The following is a 27015-nucleotide window of genomic DNA, read 5'->3' as shown; positions in this document are numbered from 1 at the left end:
CATTTGCATGGAGTATCTTTTTCCATCCCCTCACTTTCAGTCTGTATGTGTCCCTGGGTCTGAAGTGGGTCTCTTGTAGACAGCATGTACACAGGTCTTGTTTTTGTATCCCTTCAGCCAGGCTATGTCTTTTTGTTGGAGCATTTAATCCATTTACAGTTAAGGTAATTATCGCTATGTATGTTCCTAGTACCATTTTCTTAATTGTTTTGGGTTTGTTTTTGTAGGTGTTTTCCTTCTCTCGTGTTCCCTGCCTAGAGAAGTTCCTTTAGCATTTGTTGTAAAGCTGGTTTGGTGGTGCTGAATTCTCTTAGCTTTTGCTTGTCTGTAAAGGTTTTAATTTCTCCATCGAACCTGAATGAGATCCTTGCTGGTAGAGTAATCTTGGTTGTAGGTTTTTCCCTTTCATCACTTTAAATATGTCCTGCCACTCCCTTCTGGCCTGCAGAGTTTCTGCTGAATGATCAGCTGTTAACCTTACGGGGATTCCCTTGTGTGTTATTTGTTGCTTTTCCCTTGCTGCTTTTAGGATTTTTTTCTTTGTATTTAATTTTTGATAGTTTGAATAATATGTGTCTTGGCATGTTTCTCCTTGGATTTATCCTGTATGGGACACTCTGCACTTCCTGGACCTGACTGGCTGTTTCTTTTCCCATGTTAGGGAAGTTTTCAACTATAATCTCTTCAGATATTTTCTCAGACCCTTTCTTTTTCTCTTCTTCTTCTGGGATCCTTATAATTCAAACATTGGTGCTTTTAATATTGTCCCAGAGGTCTCTGAGACTGTCCTCAGTTCTTTTCATTCTTTTTTCTCTATTTTGCTCTGCGGTAGTTACTTCCACTGTTTTATCTTCCCGGTCACTTATCCATTCTTCTGCCTCAGTTATTCTGCTATTGCTTCCTTCCTGAGAATTTTTATTTTCATTTATTGTGTTGTTCATCATTGTTTGTTTGCTCTTTAGTTCTTCTAGGTCCTTGTTAAACGTTTCTTGTATTTTCTCCATCCTATTTCCAAGATTTTGGATCATCTTTCCTATCATTACTCTGAATTCTTTTTCAGGTAGACTGCCTATTTCCTCTTCGTTTGGTCTGATGGTTTGTTACCTTGCTCCTTCATCTGCTACATATTTCTCTGTTTTCCCATTGTGCTTAACTTACTGTGTTTGGGATCTCCTTTTCGCAGGCTGCAGGTTCGTAGTTCCCTTTGTTTTTGGTGTCTGCCCCCAGTGGGTAAGGTTGGTTCAGTGGCTTGTGTAGCCTTCCTGGCGGAGAGGACTGATGCCTGTGTTCTGGTGGGTGGGGCTGGATCTTGTCTTTCTGGTGGGCAGGGCTGCGTCCAGTGGTGTGTTTTGGGGTGTCTCTGAATTTAGTATGATTTTAGGTAGCCTCTCTGCTAATGGGTGGGGTTGTGTTCCTGTCTTGCTGGTTGTTTGGCGTGGGGCGTCCAGCCCTGGAGTTTGCTGGCCATTGGGTGGAGCTGGATCTTAGCGTTGAGACAGAGATCTCTGGGAGAGCTCTTGCCGGTTGATGTTACATGGAGCCGGGTGGTCTCTGGTGGTCCAGTGTCCTGAACTCGGCTCTCCCACCTCAGAGGCTCAGGCCTGACACCAGGCCGGAGCACCAAGACCAACCATGTCAGCCACACGGTGGGTCTAGGGAGAAACGGAATTTTTCACAATAGCATTTTAAAATAGGAAATGTTCTGTGTTTCTGATTTTCTCCACAGTCTGTTGCCAAGATATGTGCTTCAATATGTATGAGGTGAAACTGTCCAACAAACAAGGGGAAAAAGTAGATAAACTAACAGAGTACATTAAAAGGGAGCAATTGGTAAGAATCATCAGTTTAAAATATTATTATTATGTTTTCCTTAAATTGAGAAATTGATATCTGTTTATTAGTTGGCTCTGCCTAGATTGAATTGTTTTAGCTTGCTCAAAAGGATTTTTTTTTTTTTTTTTTTTTTTGGTCACGCCACACAGCTTGTAGGATCTTAGTTCCCTGACCAGGGGTCAAACCCGGGCCCACAACAATGAAAGTGCCAAGTCCTAACCACTGGACCGCCAGGAAATTCCCTTAAGAGGATATTTATCATTTAATATTTATTGACATGATATGTATTGGCTAACATGTTCATCCCCTTTGTATCTTAGTTTACTTTTTCTGTGTCTCACTAGTCAGTTCATACTCCTGGTTTTAAGTATAGGAGGACAGTTTTTCTCAAATCCTTTTTTGTTGTTGTTTTTGTTTTATGATGGAAGAATTGAGTAGATCCCTGGTATTTCTGCATTAATCAAAGGAGATTGATTTGTGGGATATTTCTTTAAAAGTGACCCTTGTCAACACATAGGTGTATAAAGAAGAAAAAGTTGCTGCTTCTATTGCTTTCATAGCGTAGAAAAGCACGATTCTACTGAGAAATATGTAACATCCAAAGACCTCTCCACTGTGTTAACCAGGGCTCCTCGGTCTGAGGATAGGAGTAGATGCTGACCTTACAGTGAGTGATTCCCAAACATCCCAAAGGAAACAGTGTGCATGGTGGAAGTGAGCAAACAAGTCTGCTCAGCCCTTTAGTGGCACAACGGACTTATCCCCATAGTAGACAGTATGAAACCGGTAAATTAACAGAATAGATAGGTGAGCTGCCTTGGGGGAAGTGTCAGGTAAGATGCTTGAGTTGCACGTAACAGAAATTCAGACTGGCTTAAACAATAAAGAGTTTTGATAGGCTTACTTTTGAGTTTTAGATGGTAAAGCAAGTTCAAGTGCTGTTTGCTCAGGACTCTTTTTCTTTCAGCTTCTCCCTCCTCTGTGCAATAGTTCTGTCCTAGGCTGCCAGTCAGGGCTGCGTGCTTCCTTTTTGCATCCAGAGAGAACCCGTCCTCCAAACCATGGCTTCTGTCCTTAGACCAGTTCCATCATCTGCATGTCTCTCAGCAGCAACTAGAAAGGGAATGGCCCACACTGATTAGTTCAGGCCACCCAGAGCCCACCTTCCAGAGCTGGGTGCGAGGTCAGGGCCCCCATTCTGCAGTAAGGAGGTGCAGTGGCTGACACAGGATGCTGAGCAGGTGACCACCGAGTATCGACGGGGATTACAGGCTATGTGTTTTCGAAGTAGTGTAGTTCATTTTATATTTGGAAATTCAAAGGAAGGAAGTTCAAAGATACTTTGAGAAAATGCATTAGTGAAGGGTCTACTTGTGAGTGCTTCTGGTATTGAACTCAGGAGACTCGGTGCCCAGCTTTACTTCACAGTTTGTGTGTTAATTACTTAACAGAAATTACTTATCACATAAGGTCCTTCGCTCTCAGTGCTCCAGGCTGCTTTTCCTGCCTCATTTTATAATGAATAATCTTTACATATCGGTCTCCCTACCTAGACATCGAGCTCCTTGAGGGTAGGTATCATGTCTTAAGCATCTTTGACACCTTGGTGCCTGGTGTATAGTGGACGAGCAGTAAATGTCCCTTGTACCTACAACACTGGACTTCAAGAACAGTACTGAGGAAGGTCTCTTCTTTAAAAGGTGGTAAAGACATGTATGGCTGGATTTTTCTGTGTGTGAATGGAAAAGGCTAGAAGTAGATATTTCAAAGATTCTATGATTTTTTTCCCCACAGAGGTTAAAATAGGAATTTTATATAGCCCTTTCAGCGCATAATTTGAGAGACTAATAAGATACACTACATATTTGTTTTACGTGCACATATTTTGGAATAAAGAAATGTACAGTTTTAAGCAGATATAGGATTTTACTTTCATCTATATTACAAAACTAAAATTCAGAATAATGTAGCTAATTATTGTCACTTTTACTCTTTACACCGATAAAAAGATAAAACAAGAATTACATCTGTTTGCTGATAAATACCAAAGATATGGGTATATATAACTGTTGATACATTTATTCAGTAATTCTCTCTTGAGTGCTTACTGTGTGCCAGAAGCAAAAAGACAAATTGTCCCTGCCATCAAGGAACTTACAAGACTATAGGAGACAAAAATGTAAACCAACCAATGCATAGGGGCTGTGATAGAAATGTTTGGAGACTCACAATAGTGATTGTTCCTGTGGGTGAAGTTTCAGTCTCATAATTAGTTCCAATAAATAATTAGAAAAGAAGTCTTTTTTTCATACTTGAGTTGTTGAATAATTTATTGATTTATCATATTTGTAGGCTTATGACCTGTCAATTTTTGAAGTATGTTTTATCACTTTATAAAGTGGTATCTTTTATTCTGTTTTTTTAACTGAGAAATTATTGTATGACATTGAATTTTATCTTCGTTAAGGGTATATAGGCTTTTGAAATGGTGACTAATGGGGAAGAAGAGCTGTTATCTCTGTGATTTAGAATGACAGAAGATGCCACTGAAGACTGTGGTAGAGGGAAAATAGAAGTATTTATTTTCATCTGCATTTCTTATAACCAGGGGACCTAATGATGTTATTTCCTTTTATTACTCATCTCTTAGGAAGCTGTAGAAAGGATTCTTTTAATGGATGGTATCTTCCAGTTTTTCTAGTCCCAGGATTCTGTGATATGTTTTGTATTAAAATGAGCTTAACATGTTAATCATAGGTCTGATTGACCTTGAATTTGTAGTGGCTAAATGGGAACAGAGCGGCTACTTAGCAGTATGAAATGTCCAACATGTCAATGAAAAAAAATGAAAGACGTTGTTTCTGATTGATTTGTTATGTAATTGAACACTATCCTAAAACTAACCCATGATGTTCTAGTTATTTATTATATGTAGCCATAACAAGGCCAAGATTACTTGAATGCTAAGGAGCTTGCAGTTTCTGATACTGGGGACAAAATTGTCCTGATTCCCATAAATACTGACATTTCAAGAATTTTTTTCTTTAACTTTTCATGAGCTTAAAAATCACTGAAGAATGTGGTAGAGGGAGAAGGAGAGAGGAATTGAATCTTCTTTCTTGCTATTTTATGTTTAAGGCAATCGTCAAATGCTTAGAAGATCGAGAATTTTTCATTTTACTTACGTCGTCAGCCTTAATGTCAGAAACAAGTAAGAACAACTTTTTGAATAAATGTTTTTCAGTATGTTTACTTTTATTGTATAAGATCAGCAACCTCACGTTTCTTCTGATTCTCATTCTGTGTAGGTTTTGGAGAGGAGCAGATGGGTCTTCACGGGTTGCATTTATTCCATTCATCCCCGTCAGCAGGTAAGGACCAGGACTGGCAGTTCACTGCACCTGTGGGCCATTTTTCAGTCCTCATCTTAAACTCTCAGCAGCATATGACCCTGGTAACTCTTTTCTTCTCTTAAATAACTTTCTTCCTTTACTCTCCCTGGTTAATCCTTCATCTCCTTTCTTTGTAGGCTTATCCTTTCCTGTCTGCTCCATGCTCAGATATCCACCTGCCTATGGACATTTCTTTCTACTTAAATGTCTCAGATGGTCCTCACATTCAGCATGTCCAAAACTGGATTCATTTGTTATTGAACAACAAGAGCTGGGAGTTGGTTTTATCATAGTCTCCCCGTCAGTAGGACTTAAGGTCCTCACAGAAGCACTTCCCTCTGTCTGGACTACTTGTCTCCTTCCCCCTGATCAGATGATGTTGATCGCCCCCCAAGCCAGAACCAGGAATTGCCTGCTGGGGCAAAAAATATTGCTCCTGCAGTCTGTAAATAGATATACAGTATATCTGTGGTATTAGAATTTCAGAGGGCAGTTAGGAAACAAAGTCTAGAAAGGCTGTCTTTGGTGGGGGTAGATAATGAATAAAATTGGAGGAGAAGTGCTGGTCTAGCCACTTACCCATAGCTGTCAGGTGTCAGTTTAAATATCACTTTATTTATTCCCATCACCACTCTTCTTCCTTCAATGAGGACCCCTAGGCTTTTCACCAATATAATTTAAATATTTATTTTTATAATTATTTAATGCCTGCCTTTCTTGTATTCTACTGCATCCCTACTGCTTAGCAATGTCAGGCACCTAAAAAATGATAAATGCTTGCTGAGCAAATAAATAAATTAAAGTAAATGAGTCATTTCTTTTTGTCACATGAGGAAATTTTCCTCATTGTTTTATAATCACACTGTGTATGTTTAAACATGATTTGTATATAGTATTTATAAAGCTACAACCAATCCAAAAAATTTTTTTAATTGATGTTTTTAAATTGTATTCAGCTACTCAAAGCAGAGAACTGCTGGCATTACCTGTTTGGAATAAGCAAAATATTACCAGTTATAATAACATAATGGCGATAGCTGCTTGCATTTTTCAAGCATTTACTACATTGATATTCTGCTAGGCACAATTGATTTCACAGCCCTTAATAGGTACTTTTATTGTGACCATTTCAAAGATGAGGAAACTGAAACTTAAACTTGCCCAAGGTCAAACAGCTGAGTCTGAGCTGGCTTCCAGCTCTGTTCCCACACTGCCTCCCTCCGTATGCAGGAGCTCTGCCTTTATTCTTATTTTTAGGTGTACACTACCACCTGAATAAGAAACATTAGTTCCTGTACCATTTGGGGCTGAACAGCACAGGATTTCTTTTTGAGTAAACATTGGATTGTTGTGTTCAATGCTCACAGCCTCCTCTAGTTCGTTAAGACACTTTTCTATTTCTGGTCACTCAGAAATGTTCAGTGCTGTGGTTATTTGTTTTAAATTGAGTGACTCTTCGCTTAGCAGACTTAAAAAGTTCTTTTTCTTAGATTTCATAATAGCCTGTTACAAATCGTTCTGACTTCTGCCTTTCCAAATTCTTGAAATAATGAAGTTGTCTAGAAAACTGCTGCTTTATCGTGAACTGTTAGCAGTACATAAGAACTTTGTCATGTTTTATTTTTCTTTTACTATCTAAATGAACTGCAGAGAAAGGAATTTTTATTTTAATGGCTAGCCACATTTTCCCATTTATTTTTATTTGCCATTCTTTTCCTGATACCTGCTCAAGTATAAACGTATTCAGCTAGGTGTTTCTTAATTTTGCAGTTACTTTTTCGTTAAAAAGAATGGTGTACTTCAGTTTAGTAGGCACCAAAGGTCTTTATTATCTGTGGGTTTTTTATTACTGATAAATTACATTTTCTAGGATTTTATTACCTATTTCTCAGTGACCTGACCTTTTCTCTTTTTTCCTGTACTCTTTTCCTTTAGGTTATTGAGTTGCTGAAAAATTAGCATTTCAGTCAGAGAGTGAACCAGGGAGAGGAAGTAAAATACAGACTAGTCAGTCTAGTTACATAATATTAAAAAATTGCATTTGCTAGAGAAGGTGATGAAATATATAGCAGTAGTTACCATGAGAGTTGGGGGTTACTTAGGGTTTACTTTCTTTTAGTTCAACTGGTTTGTGTTGTAACTCTAGTTTCTTCCAGTTTTATTGAGATATTATATAATTGACATACAGCACTATATAAGTTTAGGGTTTACCAGCATAAAGATTTGACTTACATACATTATGAAACAACTACCACAGTAATTCTAGTGAACATCCATCATATCATATAGATACAAAATTAAAGAAAATAGAAAAAACATTTTTTCCCTTGTGATGAGAACTATTAGTATTTCCCTTCTTTTTCCTTCTTTGGCTGCGTTGGGTCCTCGTTGCTGCAGGCTTTCTCTAGTTGCGGCTAGCGGGGGCTACTCTTCATTGCAGTGCACGTGCTTCTCATTGTGGTAGCTTCTATTGTTGCAGAGCACTGGCTCTAGGCACGCGGGCTTCGGTAGTTGTGGCATGCAAGCTCAGTAGTTGTGGCTCGCAGTCTCTAGAGCGCAGGCTCAGTAGTTGTGGTGCACGGGCTTTGTTGCTCCATGGCATGTGGGATCTTCCCAGACCAGAGCTCGAACCCGTGTACCCTGCAAAGGCAGGTGGATTCTCAACCACTGCGCCACCAGGGAAGTCCCAGTATTTACTTTCTTAACTTTCATATGTAACGTCAGCAGTGTTAATTATTTTTTATTATGTTGTACATTACATCTTTAGTACTTATTTATCCTATAACTGAAAGTTTGCACCTGTGACTACCTTCTTAAGAGAATTTGAAGTAGGTCATATAAGGTACAGATTAGATACATTTTAAAAGCAGAAAATGAGAATAGAAAAGTAATTCTGCCAACTCTAAATGCCGGTGCATTGAGCCCACGCTGGGCTCCTGGTCAGATGAGATGGAGCTGCAGGCAGGCCTGCCTTCTTCATTCTCACCTGATGATCCCATCTGAGTGACTCTTTTTTGGTTCTGTGTGTGCGTGTTTTCATATATATGGAGATAATATATGTTCATTAAGTGCATCCATAAGTCTTCTATTAATTGCTATTTAGATTACCATTTGAAACACTGTATCATATTTAACCATCCTGTAATTTTGTAATCTAAAGCGTTTTTTCCTGCATGTTTTTGAAAAAACAAGAACTTTGGGTTTTTAATACATGTGTATACATTTTAGGGCTGAAAGACTTGAAAGTTGAAGATGACATCTCATTGAAGGTGGTACCTATTTTACCTGCCCTTAATTGTGCCCTGCTGGAAGCAAAGAAATCATTTTCTGAAAAAGGAATCTGTCCAAACACATTAGTAAAGCATAATCTCCAAGAACTGTACAAGGTGGACAAAAGTCCTTCATTGACTGCTGCTTCTCAGGATGGAATTAAAGAGACTGCATTCTTTGGCAAAGTGTCCAGTGGTTTTGACTTGACTCCTCCAGCTGAAAAGTGCCCTTTACAGTCTTTAACTCAGTTGAGATCTTATTCTTCAAATCCTAATGGGTACATTTTGGAAGTATCTACTGCACTAGACTTATTGGCAGACTGTCCTCAGTCTCCATGTATTTCAGATGGAATTTGTGACGCTGGATTTTCTTTAGTTATGACTCCAAATGCTGAATTTCACGACTCAGCGGCAGAAGTAAGAAAAGAAACAGAAACACAAAAGAATTCTGAAGAGATGTTTAAAGCAAGGCAGGGAGCTCTGGTCCCATTAAGTCCCGCATCAAATCTGAGAGTTCAGCGTAAGAGAAAAGCAGGCACGCTGCCCGTGGTACAGAGTAAAAGGGTGAAGTTGTGCCATCCCTTTCCCAGAAGAACTCGTGGTGGAGCAAAGAAGCGTCCAGACTCTCGCACAACTCTCAAGTTCCGTCAGAAAAGAGAAAACGGTAAGCATGGTCTGTATGGATTTTCAGATGAGCAATTAGTAATAACTGTTGTGTGTTAACCCTGTTCCTGTGTGACCATCCTGGACTGTAGCTTGACAGTGTCCGTTAGCTCTCTCCAGGTGATCTGTGTGCATGCTAAAGTTGGAGAAGCGCTAATCTAGATAACATGAAAATCAAGAAATAGGACAAAAGCCCACCCACCAAAAGCTTGTATTTCACTTGTAAAACTGCTCAAATCATCACTCAGTTATTTACTTACCTGTCCAAGAAATAAGGTATTTCAGATGGAATTTGTGATGCTGGATTTTCTTTAGTTATGACTCCAGGTGCTGAATTTCACAACTCAGCGGCAGAAGTAAGAAAAGAAACAGAAACACAAAAGAATTCTGAAGAGATGTTTAAAACAAGGCAGGGAACTCTGGTCCCATTAAGTCCCGCATCAAATCTGAGAGTTCAGCGTAAGAGAAAAGCAGGCACGCTGCCCGTGGTACAGAGTAAAAGGGTGAAGTTGTGCCGTCCCTTTCCCAGAAGAACTCGTGGTGGAGCAAAGAAGCGTCCAGACTCTCGCACAGCTCTCAAGTTCCGTCAGAAAAGAGAAAACGGTAAGCATGGTCTGTATGGATTTTCAGATGAGCAATTAGTAATAACTGTTGTGTGTTAACCCTGTTCCTGTGTGACCATCCTGGACTGTAGCTTGACAGTGTCCGTTAGCTCTCTCCAGGTGATCTGTGTGCATGCTAAAGTTGGAGAAGCGCTAATCTAGATAACATGAAAATCAAGAAATAGGACAAAAGCCCACCCACCAATAGCTTGTATTTCACTTGTAAAACTGCTCAAATCATCACTCAGTTATTTACTTACCTGTCTAAGAAATAAGGTATTTCAGATGGAATTTGTGATGCTGGATTTTCTTTAGTTATGACTCCAGGTGCTGAATTTCACGACTCAGCGGCAGAAGTAAGAAAAGAAACAGAAACACAAAAGAATTCTGAAGAGATGTTTAAAGCAAGGCAGGGAGCTCTGGTCCCATTAAGTCCCGCATCAAATCTGAGAGTTCAGCGTAAGAGAAAAGCAGGCACGCTGCCCATGGTACAGAGTAAAAGGGTGAAGTTGTGCCGTCCCTTTCCCAGAAGAACTCGTGGTGGAGCAAAGAAGCGTCCAGACTCTCGCACAACTCTCAAGTTCCGTCAGAAAAGGGAAAACGGTAAGCATGGTCTGTATGGATTTTCAGATGAGCAATTAGTAATAACTGTTGTGTGTTAACCCTGTTCCTGTGTGACCATCCTGGACTGTAGCTAGACAGTGTCCGTTAGCTCTCTCCAGGTGATCTGTGTGCATGCTAAAGTTGGAGAAGCGCTAATCTAGATGACATGAAAATCAAGAAATAGGACAAAAGCCCACCCACCAAAAGCTTGTATTTCACTTGTAAAACTGCTCAAATCATCACTCAGTTATTTACTTACCTGTCTAAGAAATAAGGTCATTCAGTTTCTGAACTGTCCTCGGACAAATTCGAGTGGAAGAAGAGGATCTGCTAAAATCAGGCACACTAAGAACAGATGGCAAAAACTGATAAGTGATAGCCTGAACATGTTTAAAGAGGGGGGAAAGTGCCTGGACTCTCCCAGAACTAGAGCATCCTGGGGCAGAATTTCTAATCCTTTGTGTGTTTTAAAAGTGGTCGTCTGGATCCTACTACAGACCTACTGAAACAAGGTCCAGTGGCCTCGAGACATATATATTGAAACAGTTCCTCAAGTGGTTTTGTTGCCCCCTGAAAACTGAGGGAGAATCAGCGTCCAGAGCCATTTAATGTTAGTCAAATGCACTTCAGTGAACAGAGCACGACAAATAACACAATTTTGGCTTAGAGTCATCTCAGATTATGTGTGGTGTATTTTGTTTAAAACTAGGGAACTTATGCTCTATGACCCCTTAGCGAAGAGGTGAGCAGACTTGGGCCAAAGGGTCCCTCAGGCATTACCTGTTGTCTCTGTACTTCACTGTGCTGGCACAGGTGGGCGGCTGTGACTGAGGTCTGGCCCTTCACAGAAAAAATTTGCCAACCCTATCTATAGTATTTTGAATTTTAAAATTCTGATGCCTAAAGAAGAAACACTGGAGGTGTGTGGATCCCCAGGATCCTAGATAATTAAGATTTTACCCTGTGGTTTAACAAGTAGTTATTTCTGGCCAATTATAGTTTGAGAAATTGTGTGTGTGTGTGTGTGTGTGTGTTTAGGAGGGTGGTAGAAAGAACGGCAGTATGAAGCAGCAACTCACACTCTACATTTCCTCACAAATTCCAGGCCAACCATATTGGGTTTCTCTCTATATGAACCATTTTAAAGGTATTAAATAAATTACCTATAATTCAACATATATGTTGTCACTGTTTCTCAAGTGTGCTAATTTCATCCACTATAAGAAATATGTTTTAGGGATGTCCCTGGCAGTACAGTGGTTACAACTCCACACTTCCAGTGCACAGGGCACGGGTTTGATCCCTGGTCAGGGAACTAAGACACAACATGCCACAGAGTGTGGCCAAAAAATGAACAACAACAACGATGTGATTAAACCAGCCAAGATGACTAAATATAATACCACAAAAGCTCAAAAAAAAATAGAAAAGAAATACATTGTATATTGTAGTCCAGTACACACAAATTCATACATTACTGAAACAGAAATTTCAGGAAGCATTTACCCTAACTATGTGTAATACAATCTGATATCTTCTGTTTCATTTAACAAAGAATTCTGGTTGCAGCCCATTAAGTTTATTTTATAATACACCCATGGGTTCTTGCATGCAGCTTGAGAAACATGTCATTGAGTGATGCAAATAAGCAGGGCAGTCCGTGCAGGGTCACCTGTTTCGTGTTTCTCCTTTTCCTCGCAGGACCTAGGTTGTGAGAGATGTTCCCCTCCCGCCCGTGCAGATGTTACGCTTCCCCTAGTCTTGATCATCTCATCTTATTTTCTTTCTCTTCTTAATTTAGTCTTAACAGTTTTCCTGCTTGACTTATATTTTGCCTTTTTTTATGCTAAAAATTTTAGAAATTGTAACCAGTATAAAATCAGAAGTCTTACTCTAAAAACAAAACTGCTGCTTTATTGCCTTTGATAGTTTAGTAGGGAAGAAAATAATTAGACCCAGGGAAATGTACAACATTAAGAGAGTCTAAAAGCTTTTTTAAAAAACCGTTTATTTTTCTAACCTTCAAAAGAATAAAATGAAACTGGTCTCTTTTCTACATTTCACTAATAACCATCACATTCTGAAACTGTTTAATATGTTTTCTGTTCTCAATCAATTAGAAATAGTATTTTCCATATAACGTGATTTTAAAATATTTGCAAACATTCACACGTGTGATTATTTTATATCGTCAATGGGGAAAACGTTTTCACAGGGAACATTTATTAACATTTTTTTTAAACTCTTAAAGGATTGAAACACTTTCTGCGTGTGATACAAGCAGGTTGTTAATAGTTTTTTCTCCTCATGTGCCCCCACCTTTAGTTCTTTCCTTCCTTCCCTGCGAGAAGTAAAGCTGAGCATTTTGTAAGAGAAATGAGCAATTATAATAGATTTATAGGAAGTTAAATCAGAAGAGGACTTTCTTCAATGTACCTTCCTCTGTCTTCTCTTAAGAGATGATTTTTCAGGCAGTGTTAAAGCTTTGATATTTAGGTGTAGTGAAGGAAAATATGTAAGATGGCTCTTTGTGAACCTACAGTCTCTTCTCTACAGTGTGATCATGGTTTTAACCATATGGCTTTATGGGAGCTGTGTCGCTTTTGTGTAAATTGAATTATCCGTCACCCTGTGCTGTGAACTAGCATGTTCAGCCTTACCTGCCACATCAGTCAGCAAAGATTATGGAATCTTTTTTAAAAATTAAGTCATGCCTTGTTTCTATAAAGTTATTACTCTGATATTTTTCTCCTAATCCTAATTAGGGATATAGACCAACACTTAGCAAGTTCAAAAATCTTTTAATGAAATACCCCAAATTTTATATTTTATTCCCCATTATGAAAGTTTCCCCCCAAAACAAATCAAAGGAAAGCTATGCTGATAAATATGTGCGCCCCCTACCCCTTAGAAAACGGTGTCTTTTCTGCATAAGGTGCTGAAGTGCTGACTGCACAGTTTGTACAGACAACCAAATTGGATTGGAAAAACCAAGAAGCTCCTATTTCTAAAGATGTTCCAGGGTCAACGAATGCTAAAAGGGCAAGGAAACGAGAGACATCTCCAGTCAAAACTGTTCCAAGGGCTGAGCCACCTGTGAAGAATTCTCCACAAAAACAGAGGGAAAATATAGTAAAAGGCAATCAGAATCCCAGAATCAGAAAGCAGCCACAACCTGGTAAGAAGTCCTCTTCCTGTAAATTTCAGCACCGTAATACAGACTAATCGAGATTATAAAGTAGTATATTGAAACAGTATAAGATCAGTTGAAATCTGTCACGTTCTTGTGGTCTTCTTTAGTTCAGACACTGACAGGACAAGTAACTTGGTTTCCCATTGTGAATAAATAAGAAAGTGCCAAGATTCATACCTTCACTAAATAGACCCTACTTTTCATTCTGCAGAAAGCCTGAACATGAACTGTTTAGCAGAGTTAAAGTATAAATGGCCTTTTTTAATGACTAAATTCACAAGCAGGTAGCATCTGGCAGTATTTTTCTGGACCATAATCAGTTATAGAAGATATTATAAGTTTGTCCAGAGGGAACTGTAAAGACATGGTTCAAAGCAGTCAGTAATCTCGAATCCTGTATTTCACTTGTATTTTTTCTTGTTTTTTTTCGGTACGTGGGCCTCTCACTGCTGTGGCCTCTCCCGTTGCGGAGCACAGGCTCCAGACGCGCAGGCTCAGCAGCCGTGGCTCACGGGCCCAGCCGCTCCACGGCATGTGGGATCTTCCCGGACCGGGCCACGAACCCGTGTCCCCTGCATCGGCAGGCGGACTCTCAACCACTGCGCCACCAGGGAAGCCCCTGTATTTGGTTTCAAAAGGCATTAAATTAATTTTAAAAGCAGTTTTACTTTTCTACTTCTACTTGTGCGGAAGTGAATAACCAAGTCTCCTTCTGTGAGCCAGCAGCTGACTGCTGGTTCCGTGTTCCACCTGCTGGAACCTCCTCGTTGCTGGCACGTTCCCTCATCACCGCGGACCTCACTTTTCTCCCAGCTCCATGTCCCTCTTCACACCCGTCTCTCTGAGTAGAGTGCAGCTCCACCAAGCTGCAAAATCTATACATTTTACAGTATCTTCGGTATTGAGTCCTACTGTGTTGTATGTGTGGTGGTGTTTTTTGTTTAGAAAAACCTTCATTTCCTCATATCTCTGTATTTCCATCAGTTTTCTGTCTAATCTCATGATTCTACTTTCTCTCATCTACCTTTAGGTTTTTTAAAAGCCTCAAATTTAGTGGAATTCAGGGAAAGAAACTCTTGTTTTGTTGGGGTGATGGTATTATGGATGAGCTTGGTTTTTTCTTTCCTCATTGTTTAAAAAAATTTTTTCGGCCACACCTTGCAGCATGTGGGATCTCGGTTCCCTGACCAGGGATCGAACCCACACTGCCTGCATTGGAAGCGCAGAGTCTTGACCACTGGACCACAGGGAAGTCCCTTTCCTCAGTTTCGTTAATGTTGTTTATGGCTGAAGATTTTTCTGAAAGCTCCTCAGTCATATCACCGTACAGCCTGTAGAGAGTCATACCCAACACAGCCTCTCTGCTTGTCTCCCCAGGCAGTTACGAGGTGGTCTTACCCACGGGTGCACATTTCTCTCCTGCCGTTTCCCAATGCGTGCCTTCCCTGCCAGGCACATGGTGCCACCCACACGAACCACGCCTGTTGTCACTCCTGTGCAGTCCCCTCTGCTCAGCTAAGTCCACCCGGAGTCATTTCCTGATGCTCTGATCTGCACTCATTTCTCCTTTTTTTTCCATTTCTTTTTTGGGTTTTTGAGAACGTTAAAGAGTTAATTCATACTATTTTCCAATCATCTGGTGTGTCTTGGTCCTGTCTTTCCAATTAGTTTGTAAACAGGATGAGTATAGATACATACATAATGCATTGTATTCCCAGCCTTGTCATTAGAATTCCTTGTGCTGAATTGGCTTCTATATACTTGTAGGCTAATCGATTAGTGGGAGGAGGTGTGCAACTGGGCATTGGCAGAAAAGTGAGCCCAGAAAATGAAAAGTTTCCAGAATGGGTATTCAGAAATAGGGCGATTTGTATTGCAAGTGTCTGTATATATTGTGCAGCCACATTCCAAGTTAAAATTTTAAGATTACCACCTTTTAAATAATGTGTTAATTTTTTCTTTTATTTCTTAATCACCCATGCTAATCCACTTCATTTCCTTTACTTGAAATATCAGAGTTTAAGAAGGCTCAATCATTTTGTTACTGAAACTAATGGTTTTCTGTCCTTTTTAAAGTTTTCAATATAGTTTTTATTTACTGAACTCTTTAATTTTTTATAATTTATTTGGCATCATTTTATCTATATTTCTTAAAAGAGATAGATGATCAGTATTGTATTTTTAATTAATTGAAAACCTCTAGCAAGTCAGTTATTAAATGATTTACCTGAAATGACACATATGAAAATGAACCCTTTTTCTTGACTCAATACAGTGTTCTCTATATTCGACCTTCCTCATAGTGATACTCAGTGTAAGAACCATAGTATTTAAGGATAGAATGAACTTAGTGTCAGTAAACACATCAGATCCTAAAATGAATGTGTTTCCAGTACACCCGGAGGGTTCACGAGACAGCCCTCTTTGGGCCACTTTCTCGTACCTCACCCCGTTGGGCTTTGATATTTTAAATAAAAACTGGGCAGTGGTTGATTAATTTTACCCTCCTCACCATACACACACTCTTGTCATTCTGTTTGATGACCTCATAGGCCAGAGTTTTCTCTGTAAATGTACTGTCATTGGGCTTTGCAGACAGGTTAGTAATTTATTTCAGACCTGCTACTGCTAATTATAAAGAGGAGCACAGTTGGCTTTTCTGTCCATCCAGCCACCTGCTACAGGGACTCACTGCCCAGTATTGTTGAGAACTTTGTCCTTCATGATAATCACATTTTAAAAGGCTGAATCAAAGTCCTGAGAAGGCAAGTAAACCACCTGAGAATGTTAGTTTTCTGACCGAATGCCAGTGGGTAGATTTGAGTACCTGCTGTAAGGAGAATTATCAGTAGATGAGGAGATTTGCTTTTTTGCAGATAGAATAGAGAGGAAATGTTTTTAATGCAGAAACTGAAGTTTTAAAACTTGAAATTAATTGGCGATTCTGAATATTCTTACTTTTCTCATTTTTTATTTGTATCGTAACGTATTATAATTAAACATCAGTACGGTTAAAAATCATCTCTATTTTGAACTTAGGTGGTTTCTCTAATAACTTGCCAAGGGAAATGATTTCTAAGAAAGTACATTAACCTTCTATGATATACACTTTAAACTTAGAAATTCTTAGATTCTCACTAGATTGTAAGCTCTCTGAGGGCAGGAGTCTTGTTTTCTTGTTTTTGTTTTTTTCTCTTTGTATATTTCTTTAGCTGAGCAGTATGCCTTGTGTGTAGGTCAGTACATGCAGGTTTTTTTTTTTTTTTTTTTTTTTTTTTTTGCGGTACGCGGGCCTCTCACTGTTGGGGCCTCTTCCGTTGCGGAGCACAGGCTCCGGACGCGCAGGCTCAGCGGCCACGGCTCACGGGCCCAGCCGCTCCGTGGCATGTGGGATCTTCCTGGACCGGGGCACGAACCCGTATGTCCTGCATCGGCAGGCAGACTCTTAACCACTGCGCCACCAGGGAAGCCTGAGTACATGCAGTTTTGAAGGGTGATTTCTTTTTAAATTAATATGCACATTCCTTAAGACTTGTTCCTTGGTAAATACATTATAATACATCAGGAAGTTGGACAAGACCTCACTCTGGTAATAAAAATTTAACATACAATTTATGCAACATATCAAGAGGTTTTTCTTGAATATGTTGACTTAACTGTTGATTTTCACTGAACCATAGGAATATGACAAAGAATTAATTCTATGGAAATCAAGTGTTATGTGTCTTTTTTTCTTTTATGCTGAAGCCAAAGGAAAAACTTCTTCACAGCTTCAATCAGAAATTTCAGATGGTCAAGAAGATGTTATTAGCATAAGTACAGCTCAACCAGAAAATATCACAGTGGCTCCAGAAGACCCACCTGAAAACTCCATTGTCAACTGTGACTCCCAGGCCCTAAATATGTTGGCTGATCTTGCATTAAGCGCTGCTACCTCTACCACACCATCCTCTGAGCCCAGAAACTTGCCCTGCTCCTCTGAATTGCCACAGAACGATGTTTTGCTTTCTAAAGAACATTCTTTGCGTGGTACATCAGACCATGAATATCATAGAAGAGTTAAAAGTCAAAAAGGTGGACCGTCATCCAAGCCCTCCTCTGATAAGAGTAATCTGACATCAGACCCCACGGTCAGCCAGGAGGAAGAAAGCTTGGTTGCTGGCATTCAGGCCCCTGCAGAAGCCCAGTCAGCACTGCCCGAGGAAACCCTAGAAAGTTCCGACGCAAGCCAAAGCTCTGTCATTGCTGTGGAGCGTTCCTATGCCCTGCTCCTTGCAGAACATTCAAAGAAGCATCTACAGCAGAGAGGGGCCCCAGGCCCTGCGTTTGCCAAGAATGGCACAAAAGGCCCTGAAGCGGGAACCCCAGTGGGGAAAGTGATGCCATTTCGGCATCAGCAGGTCACCTCCCCACTGCAGCAGCTTTCCGAGGCCCCAGCGCTCAGGCGCAGGAGCGGGGTGCTGCCCTCCAGCCTGCAGGACTTCTGCCGCTCTCGTACCGTATTCAGCTGTGACGGCTCCTTTAAGGTCACTTTCGTATGGGAAGCAGATTACGTGTTCAGCTTAGACGGCAAGTAAGTATAGCAACAACCCCCTGGAGAAGACTGTAGTCAGAGCACTACACGGGTGAGTGGGAGTGACACTGGATGAAAGTGGATGGACTTTTCTGTTGAGATAAATGTAGCGAGAAGGGATACTTGTGCTAAACCCTGGGGAGGGAGAAGGAAGTGTGTAAAATCCAGTAACTTGGGAATAATACCAAGCAGATTCACTGTAATCATTTGTTATATCAACTTCATTTTTATTTTACTCATTGTTTCATGTTCATGTAATTTTTAAAATAAAAATGAACACAAAAACTAAGGTTAATAATTAAGGCACTTACTTATAAGATAATCAACTAAAACAGTCATTTTCAATGATTTTGGTTTCTTCTTTCTTTAAAATCTCAGGCCTTGGAATACTGATTTACCAGATACCATGGAAGAAGTGAAGCTTTTACTTCATATGTGGGTAGCTCTGTTTTATAGCAATCAAAACAAAGTCATACAATCATCCCGAAAAGTAGTAGAACACAGCAACCCAGCAAAATACGTGTGCATAAATAGCACGTTAGAATCGTTTGAATTCAGTGAAATTGAAGAGTCCTCCGGTGTGGAAAGGTGCTCCGTAGACCCTCTGTTGGAGACTAATGAGGCTCCCAGAGGTCCTACTGCCAAAGTGTCCTTCCCAATCACTGACCCCCTGCTTCCTTTCATGAAACCACCGCCTGTGAGAGGCTTGGAGCTTTGGGTGCAGAATGAACAGAAAGAAATGTTTGCAACAGCAGGTCATCCAGAGACCCCAGAAAGCCAGAATTTCATCTATTCCTGTAATAATGAGGTAGGTCAAGCTGAATACTGTAAATGCTGGTGTTATTTTTGAAGAAATATTTTTTGTACGTAAAATCACATTCATAACAAGGCATTGGTTTCTTTTAGGAAAGTGGATTCTCTAGCTATGTAAAGGATTAGAATGCCAGAAACTTAGTTTACAAAGTCTGGATTGTCTGCAGGTGGAGCTTATCTACCATCCTGATTGAAGAAACAAAAGGAGGAAAAAAATCGTAGGCCTCAGATGATCTGGGAGCCAACCATAATTATGTAGCTTTTTAGTTGTATGATTTGGGGCAAATTACTTGTTCTCTGAGCTTATTATCTTTTAAAAGAGGTGAATAATACTTATTCTGTTTACCTATAATAGTGTTTATGGATCAAATGCAGTAATAATAAATATAAAAAATCTTTGATAAACCTTAAAGGAAACTAAAATTGAATATATTAAAAAATATTTTTAAAAACAAATCCTGAGGGCTTCCCTGGTGGCGCAGTGGTTGAGAGTCCGCCTGCCGATGCAGGGGACACGGGTTCGTGCCCCGGTCTGGGAAGATCCCACATGCCGCGGAGCGGCTGGGCCCGTGAGCCGTGGCCGCTGAGGCTGCGCGTCCGGAGCCTGTGCTCCGCAACGGGAGAGGCCACAACAGTGACAGGCCCGCGTACCACCAAAACAGAAAACAAATCCTGAGACAGTAAATAAAATGCCAGACCTCTCATAGTCTGCAGATAACTGTTTGTAAATATGAAAAATACACTTTGTTTCATTTCACTGTTCTCAACTGATAGGACGGATAATCGAATTTTTTTTTTTTTTTTTTTTTGCGGTACGCGGGCCTCTCACTGTTGTGGCCTCTTCCTTTGCGGAGCACAGGCTCCAGATGCGCGGGTTCAGCGGCCACGGCTCACGGGCCCAGCCGCTCCGTGGCATGTGGGATCTTCCTGTACTGGGGCACGAACCCGTATTCCCTGCATCGGCAGGCAGGCTCTTAACCACTGCGCCACCAGGGAAGCCTGATAATCGAATTTTAATTGGAGCAAATTAAAAAGTTGTATCAAGATTCTAAGTAAATGGATTGACAAAATACCTGCCTTTTTAAGCTTTCAGAGCAGATTTATTACAGAATAATTTTACATGGGTTTGGGCACCTTCAGTGCCTGTGTTAACATTGAGTTTCTGTACCTGGGCTTCCGTGGGGATTTGCAGGTCCAGGGGTGAGCCTCAGAGGGTCTGTGAGTGTCTGCAGATGCTCATCTTCATCAGAATGAAGACTGGTGGAACGCTGTGGGCCAGAGACTGGTCTGAGCCCTTCACTCGCATTAGCTCAGTTAATTCTCACACGGCCGGGTGAGGTAAGGACCGTGCCACCCATCTTATAGGTGAGAAGACTGAGGATGGAGAAGTACAGAATGGCCTGGAGGCACATAGTAAATTGTCCGGCCAAGACTCAGATCTGGACACTCTAGCTGTTTCTCAGTGTCTAATTCTGTGGATGTATTTATGTATATATATGCACATATGTGTGTGTTTATATGTGTACACATAAAATATATGTTACGTGTGTATGCGTTCTTTTTCTGAGGATGGGGTTCATAAATTTCATCTTATTCTCAAAGAGATACATAAAATCACTACCTTAGAATAAGAAAGTATTTATGTTTAGTCAGGCAGATTTTAATTATTACATATATATTTATACACACACTAGTTTCTTATAAAGTATTTTCGGTCGTGGTAATATATATTAACTTACTTTAGTAATGTCCAATTAGGAATGATTTTCTTGCAAACATGAAAGAGTATTAAGTAGAAAGTAGAATGTTAAAATTAACGATTCCTAACACTTTCTATAGCATATACTTAGAAATATGTTTCCGTCATCTTCTTGAATACTGTACCCATACTTTAAAGGTGCACACACATCCTGTACCACTCCCTATTCTAGGGCAAACTAGGATTATCAAAGTTTTCATTTCACTAAGAGCACAGGCATGGTGAGATTCACGACTATGGCCCAACATTATCAGCCACAGTACGATTGGGAGGGTCATAGAACTGTTCTCAGAATGAGTGTGCCATCAAGAGTTTTCTACGCTTTGTATCTGGCCAGTCGTGTCCCCTTAAAACCAAGTCTCAGCTCCTCCCTGCCAATTGCTCAGGTCAGTGTCTTTCTTTGACTAAGGCAGAAATGTTTTTAACAAGAGATTTGAAACACAGGTCCTGACTTACAACACGACTGCTTCAAAATCTGGCAGGAAATCTGTGGCCGTAGTGTTCCAGAGCTACAGGTGTAGGTCAACTGTATGGTCAATCCACTTTACCATATTCTGAACAAGACCATTCTTCAGCCTTTAAAAAAAAGAAGAAAAGAAACAGCCTTTTTATGAGGTTATCAAAATTGTCCAGAGGTATTTCTGTTACTGTTTATGCTAAATCCTTTCTGGTGCTGTTTAAATCAGTCCTTTTAGTTGAGTTTATTAATGCAAGCTGCACTGTGTTTTCTGCTGCTTTGTTGAATAGGGAGGTATTAAAATGAGAGAGAGATTATGTCCAGTTATAAGCTAAGAAGACAGCTAAGGGGTAAGGGACTTTTATTTAACAGGATAGAGATTGATACCTTGGGAAAGCTGCTTATCAGTGTATTCTGAGTACAAGAGATAATAATTAGTGTTTCCTCATGGGAACATTCCAGATGACAGTGCATTTATAGTCTAATTGAAAGCTGGTGTTTAAAATAAGTTATTCTTTGCTTTAAAGATTATCTTTTAATCTTACTAAAAATAATTTAAATTAATTGAGCACTTTTTCCTCTACTGCTGCATTTCTGAATTAAGTGATGCTATTTAGCAAACAGTCTGCATTTTCAAGTCTTTAAATTGCCAGTGGTCTAGCCACTTTTCTTCCCAAAAGTCCATTAAAAAAAAAACAAAACAAGGCTGTGCAACTAAGAAAGTTTTGGAGTTCTCGTGTGTGTGTATTTAGATAAAACAAATTCCTATTTGGGGGGTATTTTAAGCCTAAGAAGAGAGGGATTTGCTTGATCTCTACCCTATGAAGATTCAAAAGAACAGAGCAAACTAAAATTGATCTTTGTCTGTTCTGTTCTTCACATATGTAAATGCTTGAAAAAAAGATCTATTTGGCCCTTGATTTTTTAAATTAATTTATTTCTTTTGCTTTTATCATTTCAGATAATTGGGGGGAAAGCCAAACAAGAGTCGTCAGATAAACTAGAGACCTCTAATCTGGTGCTTTCTAGCATTGGAAGTACCCAAACTAATGGATCTTCTATTCCTGCTGAAGATAAAACCTTTGAGCCACTTGATGGCACACAGGTGACATCTTATAATGATACTGTCACACAGTCCACATTCGCCAGGACTTACGATGGGATCAGCAATCCGTCAATGATTTTTCAAAAGTCTGTGTACAGCACGCTTGAAAGCAAAGTTGATGTTTTTCATGCAAAAATGCAAACAAAAACAGGTGCTTTGCAGGGCTTTATCCAGCATAGCAGCCTTATAATCAAAGAATGTCAGTCATCCTTGGAAGGGGAGGATGATACGGAGTATGTAGTGATTAATCTGGAACGAGTTACATTCAGTTTTGAAAAAAATGCCTATGCACCGATACAGACAGAAGTTGTAAACAGAGCTGATAAACCTACACCCTTTAATGTGGAGTTGATTAAACAAGTATCACCTGCTACAAGCCTTAGACATCCTGTGTCCGCATTTGAAAAGACACAGGGTCTTAGGGACGTTCCCTCTCTGGCAATGTCAGGACAACAAGGCGCTAAGTACCTTTGTGCCTTCTCAGTGAGTAGAGAGATACTTGCTAAAGAAATGTGTTCATTACAGAAAGGGCAGGCTGTTGCAGGCTCACCATCGCCGTCTGATAATTGCCTTGTAACAGAGGCATTATCACTAGTTAAAAGTTCTAGTTATTTGTTACCCAGAGAAGAAATGAAGCTCTCTCAAGAATGTTTTCTGTCGAGCCAGAGTCTCTTCAGCATCTCTTCGGAAGACACTGTAGAGTCGTCCCAGCTTGAAGAAGTAGTCTCATCGTCAGCTTCTGATCCCTTGGAAGAAAAAGATTCACTTGACTGCATCCCATCAGTGAGGAATGCTTCGGATGGCTCTTCAGAACTAAAGAATGACAAGAGTGGTCTAAACAGTGAACACATGAGTTTTGAAACATTTAATTCTGCATTTACCAAACAAACCAGCCTATCAGTGAATAGAGAGGAAGTCAGCCTCGAGTTATCAGAGGAGGATTCTGACCTTGACCTCACTCTCACCATATCACCGCCCACGAGTCCCTGGGAAGAAGCATCCGCTGGTGAGATGGAGCAGCAGCAGGAGGCCCCGTTACCCTGCTTAGAGCTTCAGGAGACAGAGGAAGAAATAATTGAGCCTGAAGAGGTGCCTGATGTGAACTCTGCTGATCACACGTCAATGAAACCACGAGAAAGTGAGAGAAAAGGTGATAACTTACAGACAGTGGCTTTCATACTTTCGAAAGAAACCTGTGCCCTTGAGGTTGCAGAGGAAGTTCAAGTTGGTTCAGACTTCTCCTTCAGTTGTTTTTTTTGTTTGTTTTTTTTTTGTTTGTTTTTGTTTCTGTTTTTTTTTCCCCTCCTTCAGTTCTTTAATTAAAGAAGTGTCACCAGCTTCTAGTCCCGACTGCCAGGTACCAGGTGAAGAAGCACAGCCAGCTTGGGCTGTATTTCCAAGTAGTTTTAAACTCTGTGATGCACACTGTGAGAAAACTGACAGATCCTCCCAGGTTGAAACAGTAGATTTGGCCATAACAGAAAAAGAAAATTCTTTTGTTGGTCCCACCCATCCAGTGGGACAAGATAACTTAACTCAGATATAGAAGGAAAAATACCAAAATTTAATAACGATGATATTTTGTGGGATTTTAATTTTATTCTTTATGTTTTCCCTGTATTTTCTACGGTCGGAATGACTACTTTTACAGGCAGAAAAAAATAATAATGCTTAGTTTTGTTTTTTTTTAAATCAAAGTAAGAAATCAGCCAGGTTATTACAATTCATTGTCCAACTTCTTACCTCGCCTCAGCCATGTAAAACGGGGGTTGACCGAGACTTGGAAGAACCACCCAGACTGGCAGTGGCAGCATGGTTGTGTGAATGAAATGCAATGACTTTTCTCCGGTAACTTGCAGAGGAGACCTAATAAAAGCATCTTGAATAAGGTCATTACCCCTTCAAAGGAGGAGGAAGGCTGTGTCATAGCCTGACATGCCTATTTCTAGTACTCGCCTTTGTGTGAGAACAGCATGACTGGATTATCAGCAAAAGAATCTTAGGAAAAGGCCCTGCCAATAAGGAGTCAAAGTCATGTGAAAGGGTCAGAGGAAGAAAGACCAAGGACTCAGTGTGGGAGGGACTTCCCAGACATACTGTACAACAGACAGAAAATAGGCACCTTCCTCACCGTCATGAGGAGTAATTCACATCCTGTGACATTGCTTTCTGTCCTTGATTATCTCAAATACAAGAAAATATTATCAATCAGCCTTTCTGAAAAGTACCAATACCAATGATCCACATTTCCTTTTCCTTCATTTGTCTGTTAACAGTGTTGATGTAAACCTTCCTGAAATAGAAGCCAGCACATTTCTTAAAATATTTTTTTGATGAGTGGTGCTCCCCACTTTCCCTTTCCTATTATTTCCCATGCCTCTCACAAGAAAAAGAAAAGAATTCAAAATTTTTTCCCCAATTGATCATGCTTTGGTTAGCGGGGGAGTTTTAAAGCTACCTTTCCCAATTTGGGTTATTTCCATAACAAACAAAAAGAACTATATTGCCAGTATTACTAAGAACATGCATAAAAGGATGCTTAATCCGTTTCGATAAGCTATTCACAGGCATAAAGAAACATTCAGAGAGGTTAGTCATTGTCATGAGAAGCTCAGGAAAACTATCACTTTCAAATGCAGTATTTAGGACACACTCCCGTGCATTGAGTCATCCCTCCAGCATTTGCGGAGCTGCCACTGACTAAGCAGAGGGGGTTGGCCGAAGGAGCTAGCCTTGTGTGACATGCCAGCCCAGGCCTGCCGATGAAAAGCATGTAGAAGGACATCGTGGAAAATTCCTAGGTCCTGAAATCCCAGCGCCAAGTAAGGGGAAGTTGCAGAGGTTGCAGTGCGGGTGCACAAGAAGGAAGGCTACAGAAGTACAGCACAGAAAGACTTCCAGGGCCCACGCTGCCAAAATGAGGCCTGGAGAACATTGATTTGCAGAGCAGCAGGACCGATGCCTTTCGAGATAGGGTACAGTGTTTCTGGATGCTGATGGAGCCTCTTGAAAGGTAGATCAATTTCTGGGGTCCCTTTTAGGGAGACTCTCACCCCGGGCAGGCTGCTGACCATCACCGCTGACCTGAGCACAGCTATATACAGAAGGAGGACACCAGGAAGCCTAGGTCTGTGCCTTTGGAAAGAAAAGCATCACACTCAGAGAGTCTGGGGAGCTTTTATTGATATTAAGCAACAGATTCACAGGTGTCAATATAATATAGAAGCCAAACTTCATTTAAAGTCTATAACTGTAGGAAAGCTTATATATGACTTCCAGATCCTCACAAATCCATTTGTTTCAGAAAAGATTCTAAAGAAGAAGTCTGGAAAATCCTTAATTAAATTTTGGGATTGAGATGATGATGGGATACAGAATAAAGGAGGTCTCACAGATCTTTGGGGTTGATCGGAGGAAGGCCACATGGAGGAAGTGACTTAGGAATTTTCTTGTGAAAGTTTTGTTTATTTAGGGGCGCTGCTGGTTTGGCATAAATGGGACTTTCTCAAGTATCACTAATGAAATAACTAACCTCCATTCTATGAGTGTTTTCACCTGCAGTCCATCTGCTGCCAGGACGGAAGACAATGTAGCCTACATGCATAGCCATTTTCCCCAGTAGGTAGCATCCTATTTATGGAATAGTTCTTGGTTATTTTATTTTAAAGACGGAATTATCAATTTTGTATTTGTCCGGGTGATTTAACTACAGCTTACCTAGACATCGGTGATGCCAACAACAAATGAGTATTTTCCCTTTTCTTTGAAAACCTTTGATTTATATGAGAAGACTGTTCTGTGTACCTCAGTGTTCTACAACTTGGGGGAACATTTTTCTTCGTGTTTTACACATTGCCAGAATGTCTGACTTTGTTGTCTGGCTTTGTTCACAGCAGCACTGTAGTTTTCCATTAGTTTTGGGTTACAGTGTTCAATATTATTGTTTTAAATTATTCTCATTTTAAGCAGAATAGCTTCAAAGCTATTCATTGAAATTAATGATAAAAATAAGGATTTTACAAGTGTACTCAGTTGTAGCAAAAATAAGTCTATTTTAACCAGTAGCTTTGTTTTTGCACGTTAAGGTCAGAAATGCACATGTAATGCATGTTGGAGTCTGTTTTAAAGGTTTTACCACCTGTGTAAAAACTAACATCTTCAATGGTTTTATCTGCTGTTATTCATGCTACACTACATAAACATTTTTTTCCTAAATGGTACAAATTTATAAACTGTCATTTTCACTTACTCAGTTTTTGTAAACAGCGTACTACAAAAATCAACCCTCTGAGGAAGAAATAATCATTTATTTATATTAGAAATAATTTCTACACCAATCTTTAAAACTCAAAACCAAGCAAAAACATTGGTAAGATACATAGTATCTATTTGGAACAAAGGTTTTTGTACCTAATTTGTTTCATTTTAATAAAGACAACTAAAAATCATTCAGCTGCTTCTGCAATGATTTTATAGCAAATATTAAATTTGTAAGAGAATGTTTTACAGCACTTTAAATTTTTTAGGCCATTTAGCAGAATAAGTAGCTTCCAAAAGAATCCTACCACTTACCTCACTTTGGCCGCCATCTGTCAAGCCTCATCCCCGCAGGCCTGCCCGGTGCTTTCCCCTCCCTCGTGCGGTGCCGAGCAGCAGGCTGCAGCAAGAGGACACCTCACAACTCTCCAGTTGGCCCTTCCAGGGGGTCATGTCAGCCTGCACAGGAACTTCCCTCAAAAGCCATTTATCTGCT

General features: G+C 40.1%; 1 protein-coding gene across 1 annotated transcript; it reads left to right on the top strand.

Moving 5' to 3' along the window:
* Window positions 1–8350: 8350 nt before the first annotated feature.
* Window positions 8351–26710, top strand: LOC149749246 (protein TASOR 2-like). The gene is given in 6 exon segments (XM_089910072.1): window positions 8351–9158; window positions 13298–13540; window positions 17303–18126; window positions 18128–18180; window positions 18507–18936; window positions 22119–26710. Coding segments are annotated over 6 exon segments (3777 nt in total). The 5' UTR covers window positions 8351–8398; the 3' UTR covers window positions 23586–26710.
* The last annotated feature ends 305 nt before the right edge of the window (window positions 26711–27015 follow it).

This window comes from Delphinapterus leucas, chromosome 4 (genome assembly GCF_059928025.1).
Source record: "Delphinapterus leucas isolate spDelLeu-1000000601 "Yukka" chromosome 4, BTC_Dleu_Yukka2, whole genome shotgun sequence".
NCBI lineage: Eukaryota > Metazoa > Chordata > Mammalia > Artiodactyla > Monodontidae > Delphinapterus > Delphinapterus leucas.
Note: the sequence above shows the minus strand (reverse complement) of the source record. Positions and strands in the feature narration are given on the sequence as shown.